Source organism: Budorcas taxicolor, chromosome 21 (genome assembly GCF_023091745.1).
Source record: "Budorcas taxicolor isolate Tak-1 chromosome 21, Takin1.1, whole genome shotgun sequence".
NCBI lineage: Eukaryota > Metazoa > Chordata > Mammalia > Artiodactyla > Bovidae > Budorcas > Budorcas taxicolor.
In genome coordinates this window covers 27,488,702-27,509,713 of record NC_068930.1, presented here as the reverse complement: position 1 = coordinate 27,509,713, position 21,012 = coordinate 27,488,702, and the positions used below count along the sequence as shown (strand labels likewise).

General features: G+C 40.5%; 1 protein-coding gene across 1 annotated transcript in view; it reads right to left on the bottom strand.

Moving 5' to 3' along the window:
* Nucleotides 1–21,012, bottom strand: part of ADAMTSL3 (ADAMTS like 3) — a 368,734-nt gene that overhangs the window by 205,639 nt on the left and 142,083 nt on the right. Inside the window, exons 6-7 of the mRNA XM_052659478.1 lie at nucleotides 14,524–14,760; nucleotides 5,967–6,093 (exon numbers count right to left, since the gene is read on the bottom strand). Of these exons, the coding sequence (XP_052515438.1) occupies nucleotides 5,967–6,093; nucleotides 14,524–14,760 (364 nt within the window). The remainder of the gene's footprint in view (nucleotides 1–5,966; nucleotides 6,094–14,523; nucleotides 14,761–21,012) is intronic.

The window sequence follows — 21,012 nt, the reverse complement described above, 5'->3', positions numbered from 1 at the left end:
CAACATTATTGAGCTCCTCTGACATGCTTGGTACCCTACAAGCTCCAGGAATAAAATGATGAAAATGATAGATACAGAGTCCACTTTTGCAACATATGACCAGCAGCAGAGACAAATTAAGCAAACAAATATAGCTCTCTCTTGAACAACACAGGGGTTAAGGGCACTGACCCTACATGCAGTTGAAAATCTGGGTATAATTTATAGTTATCTCTCTGTATCTGTATCTAAGTTTCCACATTCGGGGATTCACCCAGCTGAGGATCATGTCGGTACTATAGTATGTACCATTGACAAAAATTTGCCTATAAGTGAACCTGTGCAGTTCAAACCCATGTTATTTAAGAGTCAACTGTAAATGAAACAATTACTTTTTGCAATAAAGACTAAGAAGGAAATAGAAAACAGAAGGGCTGACTTTAGGTAGATTGGTCAAGGAAAATATCTCTGAGGAGGTGACACTTAAGCTCAAGGTTGAGAAAGAGACAGCCAAGTTAAGAGCTAGGAGAAGTGTGTTCTAGGCTCAGGCAATTGGTCAGTGCAAAAGCCATGGAGGAAAAGGTCCCTGGGAAGTAAAAAATCTTCCAGAAAATCGAGATGACTACAAACTAGTGAATGAGAACAAGACAGCACACATGACATGACATAAAAGCCAGATACATAAGACTTTGAAAGTCATGAGAAGGGGCATGGATTTTAAAGTAAGTGTAAATATGAAGGCAATTTACAAAGAGGTATTAAGCCAGGAGTTCCTGGCCAGTGTGGCTACTCTGTGAAAAACAGCCTCCATAACATTCCTTCTTAACAGAACCTACATGTCATTGTCCTCTTGTTTTTTTGTTTGTTTTTTTTTTTTTTTTTTTTTGCAGAGGACATAGAAGATGCACAAAAACATGTGGAAGAGCAAGGCAAGGGTGAAAGCAAGGGCCCTACATTTTCAATCTTGAGATCTCCTTCCATGCCATGCTCTCTCTTGTGAATTAAATATCCCATGAAAATGAATGGAGTCAGGGAATTCCCTGGTGGTCCAGTGACTAAGAATCTGCCTGCCAATGCAGGGGGCAAGGATTGTATTCCTGGTTGGGGAACTAAGATCTCCACGAGCTGTGCAGTGGGGCCAAGAATATTTTTTTTAACGTAAAAAATAAATAAAATGAACAGGGTGCTTGGTTTGAATATTCTTTTGCCAGACACAGTTCTGGCATACAGCACTATCAATCAGAATCTCACCCTACAAAGACGAAGGCAGGGAGGCAGAAAGAGACGAGGTAAAAAGGCAGGAGGAAGGGAGAACAATCTGTTTGCCACCTCAGCAAGCCTGTTATAGTCAATAACAGTCTTCTTTGTCATGGAATAAGTTAAGTATACAGATGGTTTTTGGAAATAACAGTCAAAACAGAAATGAAGAGCATATGAAGAGGAAAAAAAAGTGTATGAAGAGAAAACATTGTAAGAACTGCCCTGTGAGGCAGCCCCACAGTTTGCCTAGCCCAGGATTCTGTATTTTCTCGGAGACCCAAGGATGCTTGGTAAGAAGGTATGGGGTTGCAGGTCAGCCTCAGGTGTCACTGCATCAATAAGCTTAGCTGTCACCAGGGAAAAATGTACAGCTGACCCTTGGACAATGCAGGGGGTGGGGATGGCGGCAATTAGGAGCAACAACCCCCTCCAGTCAACAATCCAAGCATAGCATAGGGACTTGTCAGAGTGGTTAAGACTGCACTCTCAACTCAGGGGGCTGGGTCAATCTCTGGTTGGGGAACTAAGATCCCAAATGCCATGCATCACAGCCAAAAATAACCCCACAAAATCTGAGTATAACTGATTGTCAGCTCTCCATATATACTTTCTCTGTTATCTGTGGTTCCATGTGGGTGGGTCCAACCAACTACAGGTCATTTATTCATGTAGTATTTACTGCTGAAGAAAATGGAAAACCATGCAGTTCAAACCCGTATTGCTTAAGGGTCAACTCTATAAACAGATCAGACAAGGTGAGCTTATTTATTTATTTGTCTCAGGGGTGCATGGTCCTTCTATGGACAAGGTCAAAACAATGGCAAAATCTGGAAATACAAGTGAGTCCTCCAGTACCAAATCCAAATGCTCCAATCAGGGGTGTATGCTTTTTTGTTGCTGTTTTTAGACTCTTCTCTCCTTAAAAAGCTGAGTGGCCTCCAGCTCTCTGTTCCAACAGCCAAAGCTGTGGATGCCAGTTGTGAGTTCAGCCTCTCTCCTCCTCCCTCTGAACAGGAAATGTGCATGTTGTATGTGGATTAATTTCTGATATTTCTCACAGTGAAGGTTTTGGCTCCAGGCTCTTCCACCTTGAATCTGCCTCCCTGCAGGATGGAAACAGGGCCCAAGAGCAGCCTCATGCACTTTCTTGCTAGCAGGGCTCTGCCAACAGCATCTCCCTGCCCTGGCCTCCTTCAGCGTGAGACTTGGGGAAGATAGGAATGACGGCTTGGCAAGGTGAGGCCCAAGGAGCCTGGTGGACTCTGCAGGCCTGGGGATGCACACTCAGGGAGAGACGTGGCTTCATTTCCCACATTTCTTTCACACAAAGCATCATTATAGGGAAGTGCTTCCATATGGCCCACGGAAAATCTCAGCCAAAAACAGCTTCAGTTGGCCAGATTCAGAGCAGTAACAGACATGAAGGGGCCATAATGAAAAGCAAGGATGAGAAGCACCAGGTTTTCACACAGGCAGGCAGGCATCTTTGCTAACTTTAGCCTCAGCCCTAGAGCAGGCAGACAGAGCTTGGACTTGCCAGCAGCATGCCCCCAGCTCTACTAGCTCCCTTTAGGGATATGTGTCTGAGCTCCAGCTGCTCTTCCTTTGCAGAAATTATTCAAAAGTATTAAATGTTTTAAACCTTTTTCTCAAGTCACTAAGCACTCTTCTGCCACAATTATTCCTAAAGCTTGCACAGATATTTTGTTGTACCGAAATTGTTTTTTCTACTGTTAATCCTTTTGCCGATGCTTTATCCTAAAGAAGAAGGAAGTGATGTAGAGATCATAGCTTCCAATGAAGAAAAGGTGGCTAGAGAGTAGGGTCATCTCCCTTTATCCTTCAGCCAATGTTAACTATGTGTCAGACACCTTTTCATACGTAGTTTAATTTGATCCTCACAATGACCCTAAGAGCTGAGCATAATTATTATCCCCATTGGTGAATCTGTTTGAGAGCCTTCACTCTCAAGCAGCTGATTCTACCTCCTAATGAACAGAGTGTAAAAAGAACAGAAAAAAAAAAAAAAAAACTGTTTTGGAACACAGTTAATTTCTCACCATGTTCTCCAAGGGGACCTAGAGTAGTTACTCAGTTCTTAACATGATATGATTGTGTACCCTCTCCTTTAGTCCTTGCAAAATCCTTCCCTCCATTCATTCACTCATCTTCTATTTACTTCTAAACCCACTGCAATCAGGCTTTGGTTTTAGCCAGAAATTCATTGAAACCACTCTTGCTAAGGTCACAGATTTGGCTTCAAATTGCCAATGAGAAATTTTTGGACTTTTATTCCAGTTGACCTCGAAACAGCATTTCACATGGCCGACTATTACCTCCTTTTTTGGAATTACTTATTCCTTCAGCTCCCATACTGCTTCTGCTAAGTTCTGAGTTTACCTACTCTTCTCATTATCTTTTCACTTGAATCCCCTCAAATGTTTTCCCTGGCTAAATTCTCATGCCTTCCTAATAATTGTATATACTCTCTTTGGATAAACTCAGTTAATTTATAACTAAAGGGAATTCCCTGGTGGTCCAGTGGCTAAGACTTCATGCTCCCAATGTAGGGGGCCCAGGTTTGATCCCTGGTCTAAGAGTTCGAATGCTGCAGCTAAAGATCCCATGTGTCACAATGAAGATGGAAGATCCCATCAGCTGCAACTAAGACCCGATGCAGCCATAAAAAGTTAATTACCTAAAAAAAATATGTATTAAAAAATGCATAACTAAAGACCATTAACAATGGACTGTCACATTTCAGATCAACTCTTTCACCCCAAACAAAATATAATTAACATCTGTTTAAAGGTATCAGAAAAGTAACAAAGCATTGAATACTTATGGGGCCACATTTCTGGAAAGAAGAAAACCCAAGGAGGTGAACCCTTATTTTTGGTATGCATCTCCTCTCCATGCATTCCTTCCGCAGATGGACAGAAAAGAAATCCACCCAGCTGCTCAGGCTGGGAAATCTGCATCATTCTAGCTTCCTCTTCTCTTTTACAGTTTTCACTCTATGAATTAGCAAACTCTGCTGACTCTCTCTCCTAAATCTCTCTGCCCTCTCTGCTCCTTTACCTCTCCCACCTCACTACAACCCCGACGAAGATAACTGTGGCATCCTAGTTGGACTCCTTGCTTCCAGGCTCACCTCCACAAGTTGCCAGAATCACTTCATTAAAATGCAAATCTAATCAAGTCCCTCCACTGCCTAAATTGCTGTAATGACTTCACTTAACCTGAAACGTGATTCACAACAATGAAGGCCTTTATCATTCCTTCTGAATGCCACTGTGTCTTTCCTCCCACCCTAACCGATGTGCAACCTTAGGTTACTCAAGCAAGTCCAGGCTTCACTCTAGTGTCACACCATGAACTTTGTATTTCCTCTGCCTGGAAAACCCTGTCCACCCTCTACTCCTCCTCTAAGGTTCTCCCCATTTTGGAAGAATGAGTAAAATCCCCATTTCATAGACTTCCCTAGGAGTCCAGTGGTTAGGACTCTCTGTGCTCCCAATGCAAGGGGCACAGGTTCAATCCCTGGTGGGGAACTATGATCCCACAAGCCAATCAGTGTGGCCAAAAAAATAAATAAACTTTTGGCTTCCCTGATAGCTCAGTTGGTAAAGAATCTCTCGGCAATGCAGGAGACCCTGGTTTGATTCCTGGGTCAGGAAGATCCCCTGGAGAAGGGAACAGCTACCAACTCTAGTATTCTGGCCTGGAGAATCCCATTGAGCAGTCCATGGGGTAGCAAACAGTCAGACAGGACTGAGCGACTTCCACTTTCACTTTCTGTTTCATAAGTTAAATCCAAATAAACTCAAAGGAATAAGATTTTAAAGTAGGAACACACATACAAAAAAGCACTGGCAGAAGGCATAAATGTATAATTTTTTCTCTTTAAGGCAGGCGGTAGGCAAACTATACCCTGAGGGTCAAATTTAGCCTGCAGGCTAGTTTTGTAAATAAAACTTTATTGGAACACAGTTCTTCCCATTGGTTCACTGGTTGACTGTGGCTGCTTTTCATCTGCAGCAGCAGTGCTGAGTAGCTAAGACAGAAACTATATAGGCTAAAAAGCCCTTAAATATTTCTTCTCTAACCCTTTACAGAAAAAGTTGACTGACCCTTAATTTTAAAAAAAAAATTAAGCAGCTATTACCAAACTTAAAAGGTGGAGAATTCTGTGTATCTATAATTTAGAAACTACCGATTCTACAAACAATACTGAAAGTCAAATGACAAACTGAGAATATTAAAAACAGTTACAACAAATAGTATATATTCATGATACAAGTGAGGAAAAGATCACCATCCAAATAGGGAAAAGAGTAAATGACTTCAGCAGCTAATTGAAAGATAAAAAAGTATAAATGGACAATTAATACAGGACAATATTTCAATAAATACAGGATGATATTTTTACCTTGTTAGCAATCAAAAGGGGGAAAAAGAAATAATGACTCCTAGTTTACCTTAAAAAAATCAGCAAATTAAAAATAATAGTTGTACTCTGTATTGGCAAAAGTTCAAAGAAACAGGTAATCTAAGAAGAGGTAATGGGAATAAAAATTTGATCTATTACACTTTTGGGGAGAAATGTGTCCTTAGAACACCAGTCAAAAGTTCTTACTACCTAAAAACTTTAGCAATGGGAAAATGTTATTTCACTATCAGATGGTCTAAAGCACATGCTGTTGTATGGTAATGTTAAAACTTACTTTTTTCAGGAGACACGTGTGACTTTGACTGTCCCCGCACCAGCCTGCAGGTGGCACCGTCACCAGCACAGACACCACAGTTGTCCTCCTTAGCGTTGCTCCCCAGTTGCCGGTCGCAGCCCACTGCCTGCAGACAGAAGATGGCGGTCAGGAGTGGGTAGAGATATGGGCATATCAGACCTTATGTATTTCAGAAATCATACTGATGGTGTTATCCTTCTTAAATGTACGAGTTGGCTCTCTTTGATGAGAACATAGATTTTAAAATATATAATAATAAATAAAGGGATTTCCCTAGGGGTCCTGGGGTTAGGACTTGGATTGGCCTCCCAATGCCCAGGACGTGTGAGTTTGATTCCTGGTTAGGGAGCTAAGATCCCACATGCCTCATGGCCAAGAAAAAAAAAAATCCCCAAACATAAAACAGAAGCAATACTGTAACAAATTCAATACAGAATTTAAAAATGATCAAAACAAACAAACAAAAAATCTCAAAAATAATAAGATATAAAGCTTTACAGCACCATGTCATTTATATATAAGATTCTTATCCAAAGACCAAAGAATTAAAGATGAATGGAGGCTGCCCCTTGACATTCTCACCCTTAGTTTTTTATTTATACTTCTATTCAGCTATTTTATGTACATAAAATGAAAGGAACATTACAAATACTTCCTCTCTCCTCTTCCCCTAACCCCTTCCCTCTCTTTCTATCCCTACCCTAGTCCTGTTCTCTCACTTCTTCCCCCAGATGACCACTATTTTGAGGTTGATATATATCCTTCTGATCCATAGTTTAATTTTTTTCTGTTTTAATCTCAATCTATACCTACATCCCTGGTCTTCAGATCATAAAGAATCTGCCTGCAATGCAGGAAACCTGGGTTCAATCCCTGGGTTGGGAAGATCCCCTGGAGAAGAGAATGGCAACCTACTCCAAGATTCTTGCCTGGAGAATCCCATGGACAGAGGAGCTTGGTGGGCTACAGTCCATAGGGTCGCAAAGAGTCAGACACAACTAAGTGACTAACACACATACCTATATCTTATTCATACTGATAAATCCATCTCTCTCAATATCCTGTATCTGGATCTTTATATCTCCTTCTGTATCATTATCTATATGTATACCTACATATCTTTACTTGTATATATATATATGTGTGTATGTAATTCTTATAAAAACTTTTATAAATAATTTTTAAAATATAAGGAATTAACAAGAGAGATATCTCAGAATATGTTTATACTGCATCCTTCAGTCTCCTGTGAATTATTACTTTTTTGTGAGTGAAGTGAAGTGAAGTGAAGTGAAAGTCGCTCAGTCGTGTCCAGCTCTTTGTGATCCCATGGACTTAATAGTCCATGGAATTCTCCAGGCCAGAATACTAGAGTGGGTAGCCTTTCCCTTCTCCAGGGGATCTTCCCAACCCAGGGATCGAATCCAGGTCTCCCACATTGCAGGTTGATTCTTTACCAGCTGAGCCACAAGGGAAGCCCAAGAATACTGGAGCAGGGAGCCTATCCCTTCTCCGGCAGATCTTACCGACCCAGGAATCAAACCAGGGTCTCCTGCATCGCAGGCGGATTCTTTACCCACTGAGCTATGAGGGAAGCTTTTGTGAGCAGTGTGTGTGTATCTGCTGAACTGTGAGCTTCCTTATATGAGAAAAAGGGCTACATCTTAAATTTCTTTTTATTTTATTAAATATGACTTTTACATGACATACACTAACTAATGAGCTGGTTTATTTCCAACTCTCTGCACACATTCAGTGTTATTTGTATTTATATGCCTGGTGGTTAAGTGCAGAGACCTTGGGGGCAAACAGTGTGATTACAACTACCCAGCCCTACCACCCTTCTCAAGATGCAGGATATACAACAATGCAAACTACTCTAGGAGACTCATTTTCCTCAAGAGTGAAATAGGGACATTTGGGACATACTTCACACAGGGTCTATGCTAGGAATGAAATGAGAAAATACATGTAAAACTCCTAGTACAGTGACTAGAATACTTGAAGGGCTCAACAAAAGAGAGTCCCTTGAATCACCTCTCTGTTTTTCATTTTGCCTGGACTCCCAGGTTGAGCCCCTATGCTTCAGCTTGGGGGAACTGCTGGATCAGAGTCTGTATCCAAGGTGTTGATGGGAATATAAAACTGGAGGAAGTAGAAACCACATCTATAGACTATTCTTTCCAAAGTGCTGCTGCTGAAGGGAAGGAACAAGATCAAATGAAAGTTTCAGGGGGAGATGGGAAAAGTTCCAAGGAAGTTTGAGGAAAAGCCTATGATTAGAGATATTTTCAAATTCACAGAGGGATGTCGTGAAGAAAGGCTTTACATTTGTTCTGTGTATTTTCAAACGGTGAAAGCTACAGGTTTAGGTGTAATTTAGTTCAATATGAGAACGTATTTAGAGTCAGTTATCCAACAATAAATATTCAATCACAGGCTAGGTAGGAGACTTTGGGACAGGAAAACTGGAGAGGGGATTAAATTATTGGATGAGCAGCTGAATCCTCTGAGACCCTTTCATTCTGATTATATGAATTTTTATAAAGATAATAGTGAAATAGTAATAATAATAGTTGATTTTTATTGAATGCTGGTGCTATGCCAAGCATGTAATACACATTATTTCATTTAATTTTCATGGCCACCTTTTGATACCTTTTATCTCTATTTACAAATTAGGCATCTGACTGTTTCTGAGGTTACATGACTTTCCAACATTACACAACTAGTATACTGTTTGAATATCCAGGTCCTCTTGACACCAGAATCGTATCACTATGCTCTACCTTCCTCACCTTTAGTATCAGCAGATGGACAACAACAAACCCAGTTACACAGGCTATTATATTAATATTTACTAAATACATGTGGAATAACTTAAGAGTGATTGATTTTGGAACCATACTTGCATTTTTAAGATTCAATCAATGAGTAACTTGTGTTCAAGCAACTTTCTCCAAGGGGAGTAATTCTACTATTAAATTATAGAAATACTGTTCCTGGGCCAAGCTCTGTCCTCACACATGTGAGTCCCTGAGCACTTCACATTTCATAAGAATGAGAATCACTCTTTATCTGGTCATCCAGGAAGGGCGTGGGTTTAGGAGCTAGGATGGGCTTATTTTGAAGAGTGTTTACAGCCTTGCAAGATCTTGGGCAATCAAATACCTCCCTGAGCACTGGTATTTATTTCATAATTTTTAAAGCTATAGTTCATCCAAATCTTGCAGCCAAAAAAAGCATGTGAAAACATCACAGAAATATCTGAAAAGATCTGACTGTCTTGTGATTCATAGGAGATAAGCCAAAACTGCCCTTGAAATTGAGGGACTACTGAATATTGGCTTTCAGATCTCATCATAATCAACAATGAGCAGCTTTTTAAGAATTTCCTGAAGCATTTTCAAGTTCAGTGACTTCTCCTGAAGTCAAGATCTCTAGCTGTAATGATTTAAAGATCACTAACTGACAAACATATCAATAAAATGTATTAACATCCACACAGCCAATTTGTATAGAGCCAGGCATTACAGAGTCTAAATTAAAAAGATGGGATTCCTATTTTGCAGTGCAGTTGATGAGACAAGTGACACAAGACAGGGGATAATATAAATAAAAATTTAAGATATATGAGCAGTGCTTTGGGGAATAAATACTCATATATAAATCGTCACTTCAGCGAAGGATTATTTCATAGTTCTGGCCTATGATTTCTTACACTGTTCATAGAAGTCAGTGTTTAAATCAGGGTCTTCACTCCAGATGGAGCAAATTTCCAGATCAGTTTCTGAATTTCCCAGATCAGTCAAATTTAATCCTTCATGAAGCAAATAATTTTTTGAGTCAACTTCTGTTTGAGATCTCTGAAAATTGAATTCTACATTACAAAAATTCTAACATTTCTGCCTGAAAAATCAGAGTATATGGAGCTACGGCAGTCAATAGGAATATTCATAAATAATTAGTTTCTCCCTTCAGCCCATGGAGGTCTGCACTTCCCCACTCCCTTAGAAATAAGTGTGGTCACTGACTGTCTTTGGCCAACGAAATATGAGTCTAAGGTCTGCATCACTTTGGTTAGAAGCTTCAAGGGTCAGGGCATGAGTCACACGTTCCCCTCCTCACTACTGTAGTTATTATGCAAAACGTGTGTGCAAATAAAGGCTCCTTCAGTCTGGGTCTCTGAGACATTCAGGGCAGAGACCCCTGCTGACCCACATTGGCCGAGTAGCATGAGTTAAAAGTAATCTTTGTTTTAAGCCACGGAGCTTTTGGGGGGTTGTTTATTACTGAAGGAAAACCTAGTCTGTATTATATTGGAGTTCTACTTAACTATTGATGGATAGAGCAAGGTCATTAACATTATGGTGTTGCTTGAAATTGAACACTTCACATTAAAATCTAGATTTCTGGCTCCTGTTGACAAAAACTGATGTTTATATATGGTTGATCCCTTGAGCACATCAACAAGCAGGTATATATTCTCCAGCTCATGACAGCTCTCATTACTCACTATGACTACACCTAAGCAGTCGTCCTCCCTGAGGGGGGTGTAAATATTTGAGTTTCAACCTCTATCCTAAACTGTCTAAGCATCACTCATCTATTGTGCTGACTGTCGTCTACTAGAATCTCATCTCGTTTCCAGTTACAAACTTCAGTGATACTTGCAGCAACACAAAAAGTACAAATATCATCAATATAGCGCAAAGGTTAAAAACACAGATTTTGGAATTCAGTTTCTTGGGTTCAAGTTCCAGCTCTACCATTTTCTAGCTGTATCATCAGGGCAAATCACTGAGCCTCTTCAAATTCCAGTTTGCTTATGAACAGAGTGAGGATAATGACAATCTCGGCTTCAGAGCGTCTGATGAGCTAACACAGCCAAGGGCTTAGACAGTGCCTGACCCTGAGTAAGCATCCAGTATGTGTTGGATGCTGTTCTTTTCACTAGAAACACAGAGTGATTTCTTCATTTACCCAGTTGTCAAGGAATTCAATAAACCTGAAAGATATATTAGAATTGTTCTGCAGATCTAGTTCCAAACAGGTCCTATTTCTGGTAAAAACCAGGCCCCCAAAGCAGAAGCAAATTTCATTGAGTGAGTATAGTTGTCTAATGTTAGATGCTGTGCTCAGACTCATGGTAGGTTGTTCTTAGGAGCACAGTGACACAGTCATGTAAATAAGCAAACTTTAAACACACTTGCAAAAATTATTTGTAGTCTCTGCTAAGTGAACATCAGGGCTCAGTTCATTGATCCCGAAGTAATAAGAGAGAACCACACAGTTTAATTTCTCCCATCCCGATAACTGTGGACAGCCACAGCCACAGTGTCCAGGAAAGGGAATTTATGTGAACATCATCCCATGGAAGGAAAGATACTGAATTCAACTGAGAAGCATGTAAGTCACATCTGAAGAAGTGTACACAATTCTTTTGACCTGAATGGCCTTACCAGAAGAGCACTCAGCTTTCAGCAAGGTACCACCTGCCCAAAATAATCCGCTTGCCCATAAGACTCACAAAAACATGATAGGAAGCACACATTCTACTTTTTTTTTCCATCTGATCCTAGTTCCCCAACCAAGGATCAAACCTGCGCCCCACCCTCTGCATTGGAAGCATGGAGTCTTAACCCCTGAACTGCTAGGGAAGTCCCAGGAAGCACCCATTCTAGAGGGACTAATTCAGCACTGAAAACCACCTTTATCCTGTGCACCTGCTCAGTCATTCAGTCATGTCTGACTCTTTGTGACCCCATGGACTGTAGCCTTCCAGGCTCCTCTGTCCATGGCATTTCACAGGCAAGAATACTGAAGTGGGTTGCCATTTCCTCCTCCAGGGGATCTTCCTGACCCAGGGATCAAACCTCGGTCTCCTCCACTGGCAGGTGGATTCTTTACCACTGAGCCACCTGGGAAGTCCTCTTGTTATCCCAACTTAACCTATTATCTGCTCTGACCCCATCTTCCCCAGATATCTGCCACATTGCCACTTGACACTCCGCCCATGGCACTGACCTTCCTAGAGACAATCCCAACCGAGCTATTTCTTAAAAAAACTCTTCACTGGCTCCTTTCACAACTTTGAGAATCAGTTCATGATTGGTTTCCACTTATAGCTGCAGTCTCAACTTCTAGCCTTGTCCCACAGGTATTTTTTCACCTCAGCTCTACAAAATGAGTCAAAGATGCTTAAACATACCTACTGTCACATCTCTTTACAAACTCTATTCTTCTGCCTGGGATTCTCTTCCTCATCTTGGTTTATGCAACTTCTACTCAAGTCTTCAAAGCCTCAGTGTCCAAACATTGACTGGATTGCATTGCTCCTCTTTAGCCCAGATTAAATTGTTTTTCATAACAATTCATTGTCAAAAACGTGTAAAACAAAAAGGCATAATTCCACTGAACAAAAATAGCTATTATTATTATTTCATGGAAGAGCCCAAAAGTTAACTGGTGGTTATAAAGGGAAATCACTGACAGCATATATAATAAAAGAATAAAGTCATAAACTCTGACCTTTGGGAAGATTAGTCAACAGTAAATGGCAACCCATTCCAGTGTTCTTACCTGGAGAGTCCCAGGGATGGGGGAGCCTGGTGGGCTGCCGCCTATGGGGTCACACAGAGTTGGACACGACTGAGGTGACTTAGAAGCAGCAGCAAACATCAAATAAGATGGTTTATGAGTAGAAGAGAAAGGAAGAGAGATTGGTTAGGCCGCCAAGGGAGACTGGCTAGTCTAGTTTTGGAGTAAAAAGGTGAAAGTAGAGAGGGAAAAAAAGTAAAATGTGAGAAATTTGATTGAAGTATCAGGATAGAGGACATGTAAGCAAATACACTTGGTAACCACAACGTGAATTCAGGAAGGTGACACTGAGAATTGTGGTGTCATAAACAGAAATTAATAGATAGCAGTTTAAATAACTAGTGGATCTGGGAAGAACAATACTAGTTCATTTGAGAAGGGGTGGGGACTGAAGAAATTCCCATGGTGTATTGGAGGAATTTGTGGAATCTCCCAGAATGGACATCAAACTTGAACTAGAAAATTCAAGATTGGAGGCTGAGAGAGAAATAAAAGAGACCAAGAGATATGAACAACCTTTGCATCTGCAAGTAGATAAGACTCATTTATTCAACCAGTCTTTAATTAAGGACCTTTGATGGGGACAGATATTGTGGAAGTACTGGGGTATGGCAGTGAGTTGAAATGTACAAGTTAAAAAGATAATGTCACGGTAGCTCAAAAAACAAGATCTAACTATGCTGTCTGAAGGTAGAATTGACTCAGCAATAGATTACATGTGTAGATTGAAAGAGAAAACTCAAGAATGATTATTTTAAAAGGTACAGATGAGCCTATCTGCAAAACAGAAATAGAGACACAGACGTAGAAAACAAATGTACAGACACCAAGTGGGGAAAAGGGGGTGGGATGAACTGGGAGATTGATACTGACACATATACACTATTACGTATAAAATAGGTAACTAATGAGAATCTACTGTCTAGAGAGTAACACAACACTGTAAAGAACTGTACTCCAACAAAATGTTTTTAAGGAAAGAATGACTCCAAGCTGTTGTGGTGAGCAACTGGAGATTGTTTTCCAGACGGAGGGATGTAGGAAGGAGAAGCTCATCTGATAAGCAAGACCACGGTTCCTCCAAGTATAAGAAGTCAGAGATAGCTGGCAGGGTCTGATACTTAGTAGATGGTTAGGGACATTTGCTACTATTGCTGCTGTTTTTGTTATGAACATAATAGGGTAGATGGAATAGTAAGCATTCCCTATGTTTACAATTTTTTCCAGTGATCAAAGGAACGGAGTAAAATTCTATCCCTTCCCAAGAATCCCCACACTGTCTCAGCAACCTGTCATAGTCTTCTGAGTCCTCACCCCTATTACAAGCCACAGGGGGTTATACTTCAGTCACATTCATCACAACTCTGCAAAGATCACTCAAAAAGTCTGCTGGAGTACACTCATGCTAATTACTTAGTAAATAAGTCACTGCTCCCACAGGCCTCAAACAATGAATTACTTTTAACAAGAAAATTCAGAGAACCTATCAATACCAATAAATCAGTAGTTCTCAAAGTGGGGTCTCTGGGCTAGCAGCATCAGCACCTCCTGGAAACTTGTTAGAAAGCAAATTTTGAGGCCTTACCCTAGACCTTTTGGGTCAAAAGCTCTGGAATGGGGTTCAGAACACTGTGTTTTAACAAGTCCCTCAGGTGATTCTGATGTACTTTCAAGTTGGAGAACCACTGATCTAGAAAAATCCACAAGTCATATATTATTGTCTTTTGACTCTATATGGGCAAAATTTACACTATTTTGAATAAGTAAAATATAATCTACAGGTGAATAACACTCCTTAAGATATGTTTTACATTAAAATCCTCAAAGGCAATATTTCATCTGCATGAACTGAAGTACAGAAGAGAAAGGTGATCTTTACTGACAGTGGTTGCAGCACCGGCTGGAGACAGGGGCCTGGGAAGCAGGTGTGGCTTACCTGGCAGATGCCACTGATACACATGTCCAAGGAGTCAGCAGTGCACCGTGTCCCATCCAGGACTTTGGGTGCCAGCTCCACCACCAAGTTTTGTCCCCGGGCCTGACACCTGAGCGCGCAGGGGGCGGCAGGGTCGTTGTACTGTGGAAGCCATTCATAATAACGTCCCTGGTACTGAACATCATTGTAGGCTGAACACTGCTGGGCTCGGAAGTCCTCTGCATCCGGAGGGCAGTCCTAAAGCAGAGAAAAAGGGCCACAGGCACATCGCGATGTCAGCTGGGCCAGCGCAAGGCTGAGCAAGAGTCCCATGAGAGCAGACCCCCACCTCCTCTCCGGAAGTCACTTCATTCCTTCCTTTTAAAAAAAAAAAAAAAAAACTTCAGAATCTTCAGTGTGGAATTCTACCGCGGAATTTTCTGATCACGGAGGGAATCACCTAATTTATTCTGATTATTTTTCCACTCAGGTAGTTTTTTTTTCAGATAATTAAAGCTTACCCTATGTAAATGCCTAATTCTGCTCTATTTTAAACATACTGAATATAAATTTTCAAACATATTACATAACCTCTTTGTTTTTGAAACAAGGGAAATGGAATGTTTTTGGAGTTTTCCCAGTGACCTAAGGCCTTCCATAGGAAATATTAATCATCATCCGTGCCTTCAGGAGCCATTTCAACGTAAATGATTATTAGCCATTATTTTACCTGGCCCCAAATTGCTGCACTAATGTGGGAACTTGCATTTGTTTCACTATTTTTGTCATCTAGTTCATGCCTTTCCTCTCTTGCTCTCAGGCCCCCAGTCATCACTTTACTGGTACCCAGTGCCTGCCTTTGACTGGCTCTAGAATGGAAAGAGACAACATGGTTTTTTCAAATCTGTCTACAATAAAAAGCTAATAAACAGCCCCAAGGAGCTCTCATGTGAAAGTCGTGGCCAACTGTTTGCGACCCTAGTCCTTGGAATTCTCCAGGCCAGAATGCTGGAGTGGGTAGCCTCTCCCTTCTCCAGGGGATCTTCCCAACCCAGGGATCAAACTCTGGTCTCCTGCATTCCAGCCAGATTCTTTACCAGCTGAGCCACAAGGGAAGCCCAAGAATACTGGAGTGGGGAGCCTATCCCTTCTCCAGCAGATCTTCCCGACCCGGGAATCAAACTGGGGTCTCCTTCATCGCAGGCGGATTCTTTACCAACTGGGCTATCAGAGAAGCCCCAAGGAGTTCTCATACTAAAGGTAAAAAGTGTTTGTACAAGTTTTGATGACTCAAGGATCTTATTTAATTACTAAGCGGTCTCATCAGACATTTCCAAAGCAAGATGCTGAATGACAAAAACGCTCCTTTACTCTTCAAAACTGAGCACAGACTTCCCAATTAATGGGAATGAATTCACTTTTTAATTAAATAAAATAGGTTCAGAGAGGTGATTTTTTTTTTTGTATTGCAAAAGAAATAAATGTTCATTGTAAAAACTCTGGGAATAGTTTCTATTCAAAAAAAGAATAAATAACAAAGATTCTCATACATAAGTCTTTGACCAAATTTTATTATTTCCCAAGGACAAACTTCTGGAAATAAAATTTCTGAGAAAAAGGGTATGTTTCATGAGCATTTCAAACTATTGCTTCATTGCCCTCCAGAAAGGTCTTCTTATTATCAACAGGATACATAAGGTCCCTTTTCTCAGTATCTCTTCTTGGTTTGGATATAATTTTCCAAATTTTTTTCTAATCATAAGTGTTAAATAGAATTTCAATTTTTTTTATTTCAATGTTTTAATCTGCATTTCTTTTCATTATTTAGGTTTAGTATCTTTTCATGTATATTTGCTTCTTGCATTAATTCTTCAAAAATTTGGTTTTTGTCCTTCATTTATCTCTGGAATGTTTGTGTTTTTATTATTTTAACAGATAAAGCTATTAAATTTCATAGTGAAGCTATCAACTCTTTGTTGTTTGTACTGAAAATATTTTTCTCATTTAATTTTGTTTCTGGTGCTTTGTGAAGTCAAGAAGTTTTAAATTTTTATGTAGTCAGTCATATTCATATTTCCTTCCAAGGTTTCTTTCTTTACTAATGAGATATGCTTTTCCCACTCTGCCATGAAAAAGATAAACACTTAAATGTATTTTTCTAGTTCTTTAATAGTTTAGCAATTATGCTTAACTCTTAATTGCATTTGGAATTTATTTTGATCTATGGGGTAAGGTAGAACTCTAACTTTATTTTTCTGCAAATAGTTATTAACAGATTATCAGCCAGAATTTTAAAATATAATTTCTTCTATTTATCCTCTTTTCACTACTTGATTTTTATATGTTACTTGTTTCTGCTTTAGACCCTTATAAAATGCCTCAAATCCTTTTTGAATATAGTACTGTCCATGGAATTCTCCAGGCCAGAATGCTGGATTAGGTAGCTTTTTCCTCCTCCAGGGGATCTTCCCAAACCAGAGATCGAACCAGGGTCTCCTGCATTGCAGGCAGATTCTTTACCAACTGAGATATCAGGGAAGCCTTTTTTGAATATAGTTAGGGAATACATAAAATATAATTAATAAACTTTCCCCTGGCATTAGTTGTATTACTTTGTTGTGAATCCATTGTGTCTACATTTTTTTGTTTTAGCAAGATTAACCCTTAACCAAGGTCACAGATATGAAAGAATCAAGTTGAAGAAGATTAAGACCAGATGACATTTTTCTCTTGGAATAAGGGCTTTGTCTTCCATCTAGCCATAGCGAAGATCATCAGTAATAAAATTATCTCAACTCCTCTTTCCTCAACCATGGCCTATTTTCTCTATATCTGACTCTCTGAAATCCAAACCAGAGAATTTTAGAGAGCAAGGTAAAAATAACTTCCCCTGCATCAGGCCCACTTACCATCCTAAGTGTGCTCCAGGAACTGCAAGTGCTAGCTGACTCTTGAATGTCTTAAACCCCCCAAACCAGTGAAGCTTTATAAAATCAGCTAATTAACAGAAAGCAACTAGGAAGCTAGCCGAACCTGAGCCCTTGCTGAAGGGGTGGCCAGGTTGGTCTGTGTGACCCAGCCTCCTTTGCCAAGGCTGTCAGAGGCAAACAACTAGTCCATGCTGGGTCAACCTTTCCCAGGAATTTGGAATTGCAACAGAAGAACTGAAGCTGAGCACTCACATTAGTCTGGGCTAGGCTAGTCATTTTTTTATGTGATGCATGTTGAAGTAAAGTGAGCCAGTTCCCACAGCAAAGAAAAAATAATTAGACATGAAAGAAGGTCAGATCACAAACCATGGGTTTCAACTGAAGGAGTAAGTAACCCAGGCTTCACTTTCTGATTCCTGGGTCCTCGAGATGTGCTTATGCCTAAATTCCACTAAACATCCACCCGCCCATTCAGTGAATTCCATTTCTTTAAGGTAATCTGAGTGGGCTTCTATTCCTTACAAATGATGACCCCTGATTAAGACAGCCATATATCTGGACAGTGTTTTCTTGTTTACCAGGAAATATCACTGACATTCTCTCGTCATAACCACCCTTCACATGGGGTATGTCAGGATTTCATTAGCCTCATTTTCATAAAGGGAGGAAACAGATCCAGAAGGTCTTCGGTCGCTAGCTCAAAGACAGACAACTAGAATATGACAGAGCCAAGACTGAGTCCCAAAGTAATGAGCATTCCATCCCATGATACTGCTTTCTAGTAATTCTGGGGGACAGTGACTACTTATATTATTGCTTTCATTCACATGGTGCTCTTCCAGTGTCAACATTAAGCCTGTCTAGTCTGCTTCAGCTGGGTTCCATGCCCTGGCTCGAGACAATCTAGGGATCCTTGTGTCTAAAGTTTAGTTGATGTTTAGGAAGCTTGGATGCCAAACATCCTTCTGCTTCCCTTTGCCCGAGAAGTATTTCTTCACATCAGTTAAGTTCAAGACAACACTTATTAATTAAATATACTTTATGGGTTTTGCCCAGGTGACATGCTGTGAGGAACACAAAAGAAGAATATCATCCATAAACTACCTAGTGAGCTTGTTATCTTCTTGGAGATGTAGAATCCATGTACATGGAATTCATTGAAACAGTAGGTTATCTATTGCTGTTTGTAGACTTACAGCAGGACTTTGTAATGAAAGAAATAAAATTGTTATCCAAAAATTAAATTTAAAATTGAATAAATAGACTTGATTAGGAAAGAATCAGTCTGACAAGGAGAGAATAAATCCTAATCAGGAAGATTTGACTCAGTCAGGAAGGAGTAGCTGGCCTGGGAGGCACAGAAATGGAAAAGGAGAAGGAAGAGGAGAGAGATGAAGAGGGAGATAAGGAGGGGAAGAGATGGGAGGAAGGGGAGAGAGGGAGGTGGAGAGGGAATGAGATACAGCAGACAACAAACAGCACCCATTCAAGGACCATTCTAAAGACAGAGGTCTCCCTTCCTTCCTAAAGCCATGAGAATACATCAACTAGCATGGACGACTTAGGGAGAGAAGTCGAGGCACAGACTATCTGATAAACTGAGTATTTTTATGTGAGAGACCATTTCCTAAGAGATGATTTATATAATGGGACTGGACCAAGCTTTAATTTGGATTAGATATATTCCCCTAGACAACCGGTGAGTAGGGACTCAGGAGAAATACGATTTTTGTAAAAGCAAATATGAACATTTTATCTTATCTTCCTATCCATATTGTAGTATGAGCTAAATTTCACGATCCTCTTACATACCAAATGCCAAATTTCCCAACATAAAAATAAATTACCATAGGTGGCCATTATCAGCTAGAATAAGCAAATGATGCATCATGAAGAAGTAACAGTTCAGAAGGGACCTAAAGGGTGATATGATGTGAATAGGACAAGATATGAGAGACAACGTAAGCAAAAGGCAAACAGTAGAAATAAGTTCAATATCTATGAGGCACAGCCTTGTCCAGCCAGGGTGAATTATCTCACCAACTGCTGGAGGGCCTGAAATGCAAGTGAGGGGAATTGAAAGCAATAAAGACATACGGTGGGGAGTGACACAAAAAAGGGACACAATATATGGCATTTTAGGAGGGCCAGGATGATAACAAGATGGGCTGGAGTTCTGAGACAGATATGAGAGGAAGAGGTCCTTGCCTAATGTAGGAGTAATGGGAAAAAAAAAAAAAAAAACAGCTCTAAGGAAAAACTCTTAGAAATTAACCTATGAATATAGGATCCAGAGTATAAAGGATCTTTCAGGGGTCACATGAAATGTTACCTCTTCTGGAAAATTGTCAGGGAGCCCAGGGAACCCACTGTGCAGAATTACACATGCCTCAGTCTGTGTTTGTATAAAAATGGGTTCAGGCTACAAAAACACTCTTTCCCAATTATGATATACTCATTTTTAAAAATATGTTCCCTTTGCGCTCTTCTAGCTGTACCTTTAATCCCATAAAGCCTGGTATAAAAACATATGAGTGAGTGAATTCAGGTGTAAGGCCTCCTTGCTGACATGCATGACTGCTCTTGGAACTTCTCCACTTCTCGATATACCCCTGATAAGGATAATTCTTCCCTGAGGCCTCAGTGGCCCAGCCCTGGCGGCAAGAGTCCACGCTGAGTGCTGATCAGAGGATCATGTCTGAGGACAGCCATTATCCGAAGCCATAGGACTGCACACAGGCATGCTCTGTTCCCTTCACCTCACAGGCCTTCCAGCCCAAAGTCTCATCTCCCCTAATCACTTTCAACTTTGTAGGGAGTAGGAGGATTAAATTTACTTATTCATGAAAAGGCACTCAGAACAATGCCTAGGATTTTTAGTAGTACTTAATGAGTCTGAGCCATTATTGTTGCTATTATTATTGATCTTGATTAGGAGTTAGAAAGCTGATACACATGTGAAAAATTACATGGTCCTAAAGCTGAGAGCCTGAGCCTTCAAATAACCAGGAACAGAGAAGTATTAGCAACCTTGGGAACAGGACCGAATGTCAGGTCTCCAGGGCTCACCGGCAGTGGCTTCTGCTTCTCAATACAGCACACTCCCCTTCGTGGCCACTGAGTGACATCCCTTGGATGGAATGGGAGATCTTGCAGTCCCATCACATAGAGCTCTCAGGTCCCCAGCAGGCATCTTTGGATCACGAAGCAAGTTTCCCTTATAAAAGAGTGCCTGACCTGGGAATCACTGAAGGCAGCTTCCTTCAGAGGAGTGAGTGATGTGTCCCATCCCCAGGGACAGGCGAGCCACTGACTACTGAACGAGTGTGGCCTATTTCAGTGAGGACATTGGAAGCACTGAGAAGTAACAGCAGGACTCATAACTCAGTTCTCCCTCCACTTGATGAGGGCTGCAGAACAGTCCCCACTCCTGCTCTCTGGACTCCTTGGAGATTTCAACAAGGTTATTCTAAATCCCTAATTAATAAAACAGGAGGCATCTCAAGTAATTACATGTAAAAAAAGAAACCAAGATGTGACCATATTTGTACCCTGAGTTCATTCTGGTTACATCCAGAAT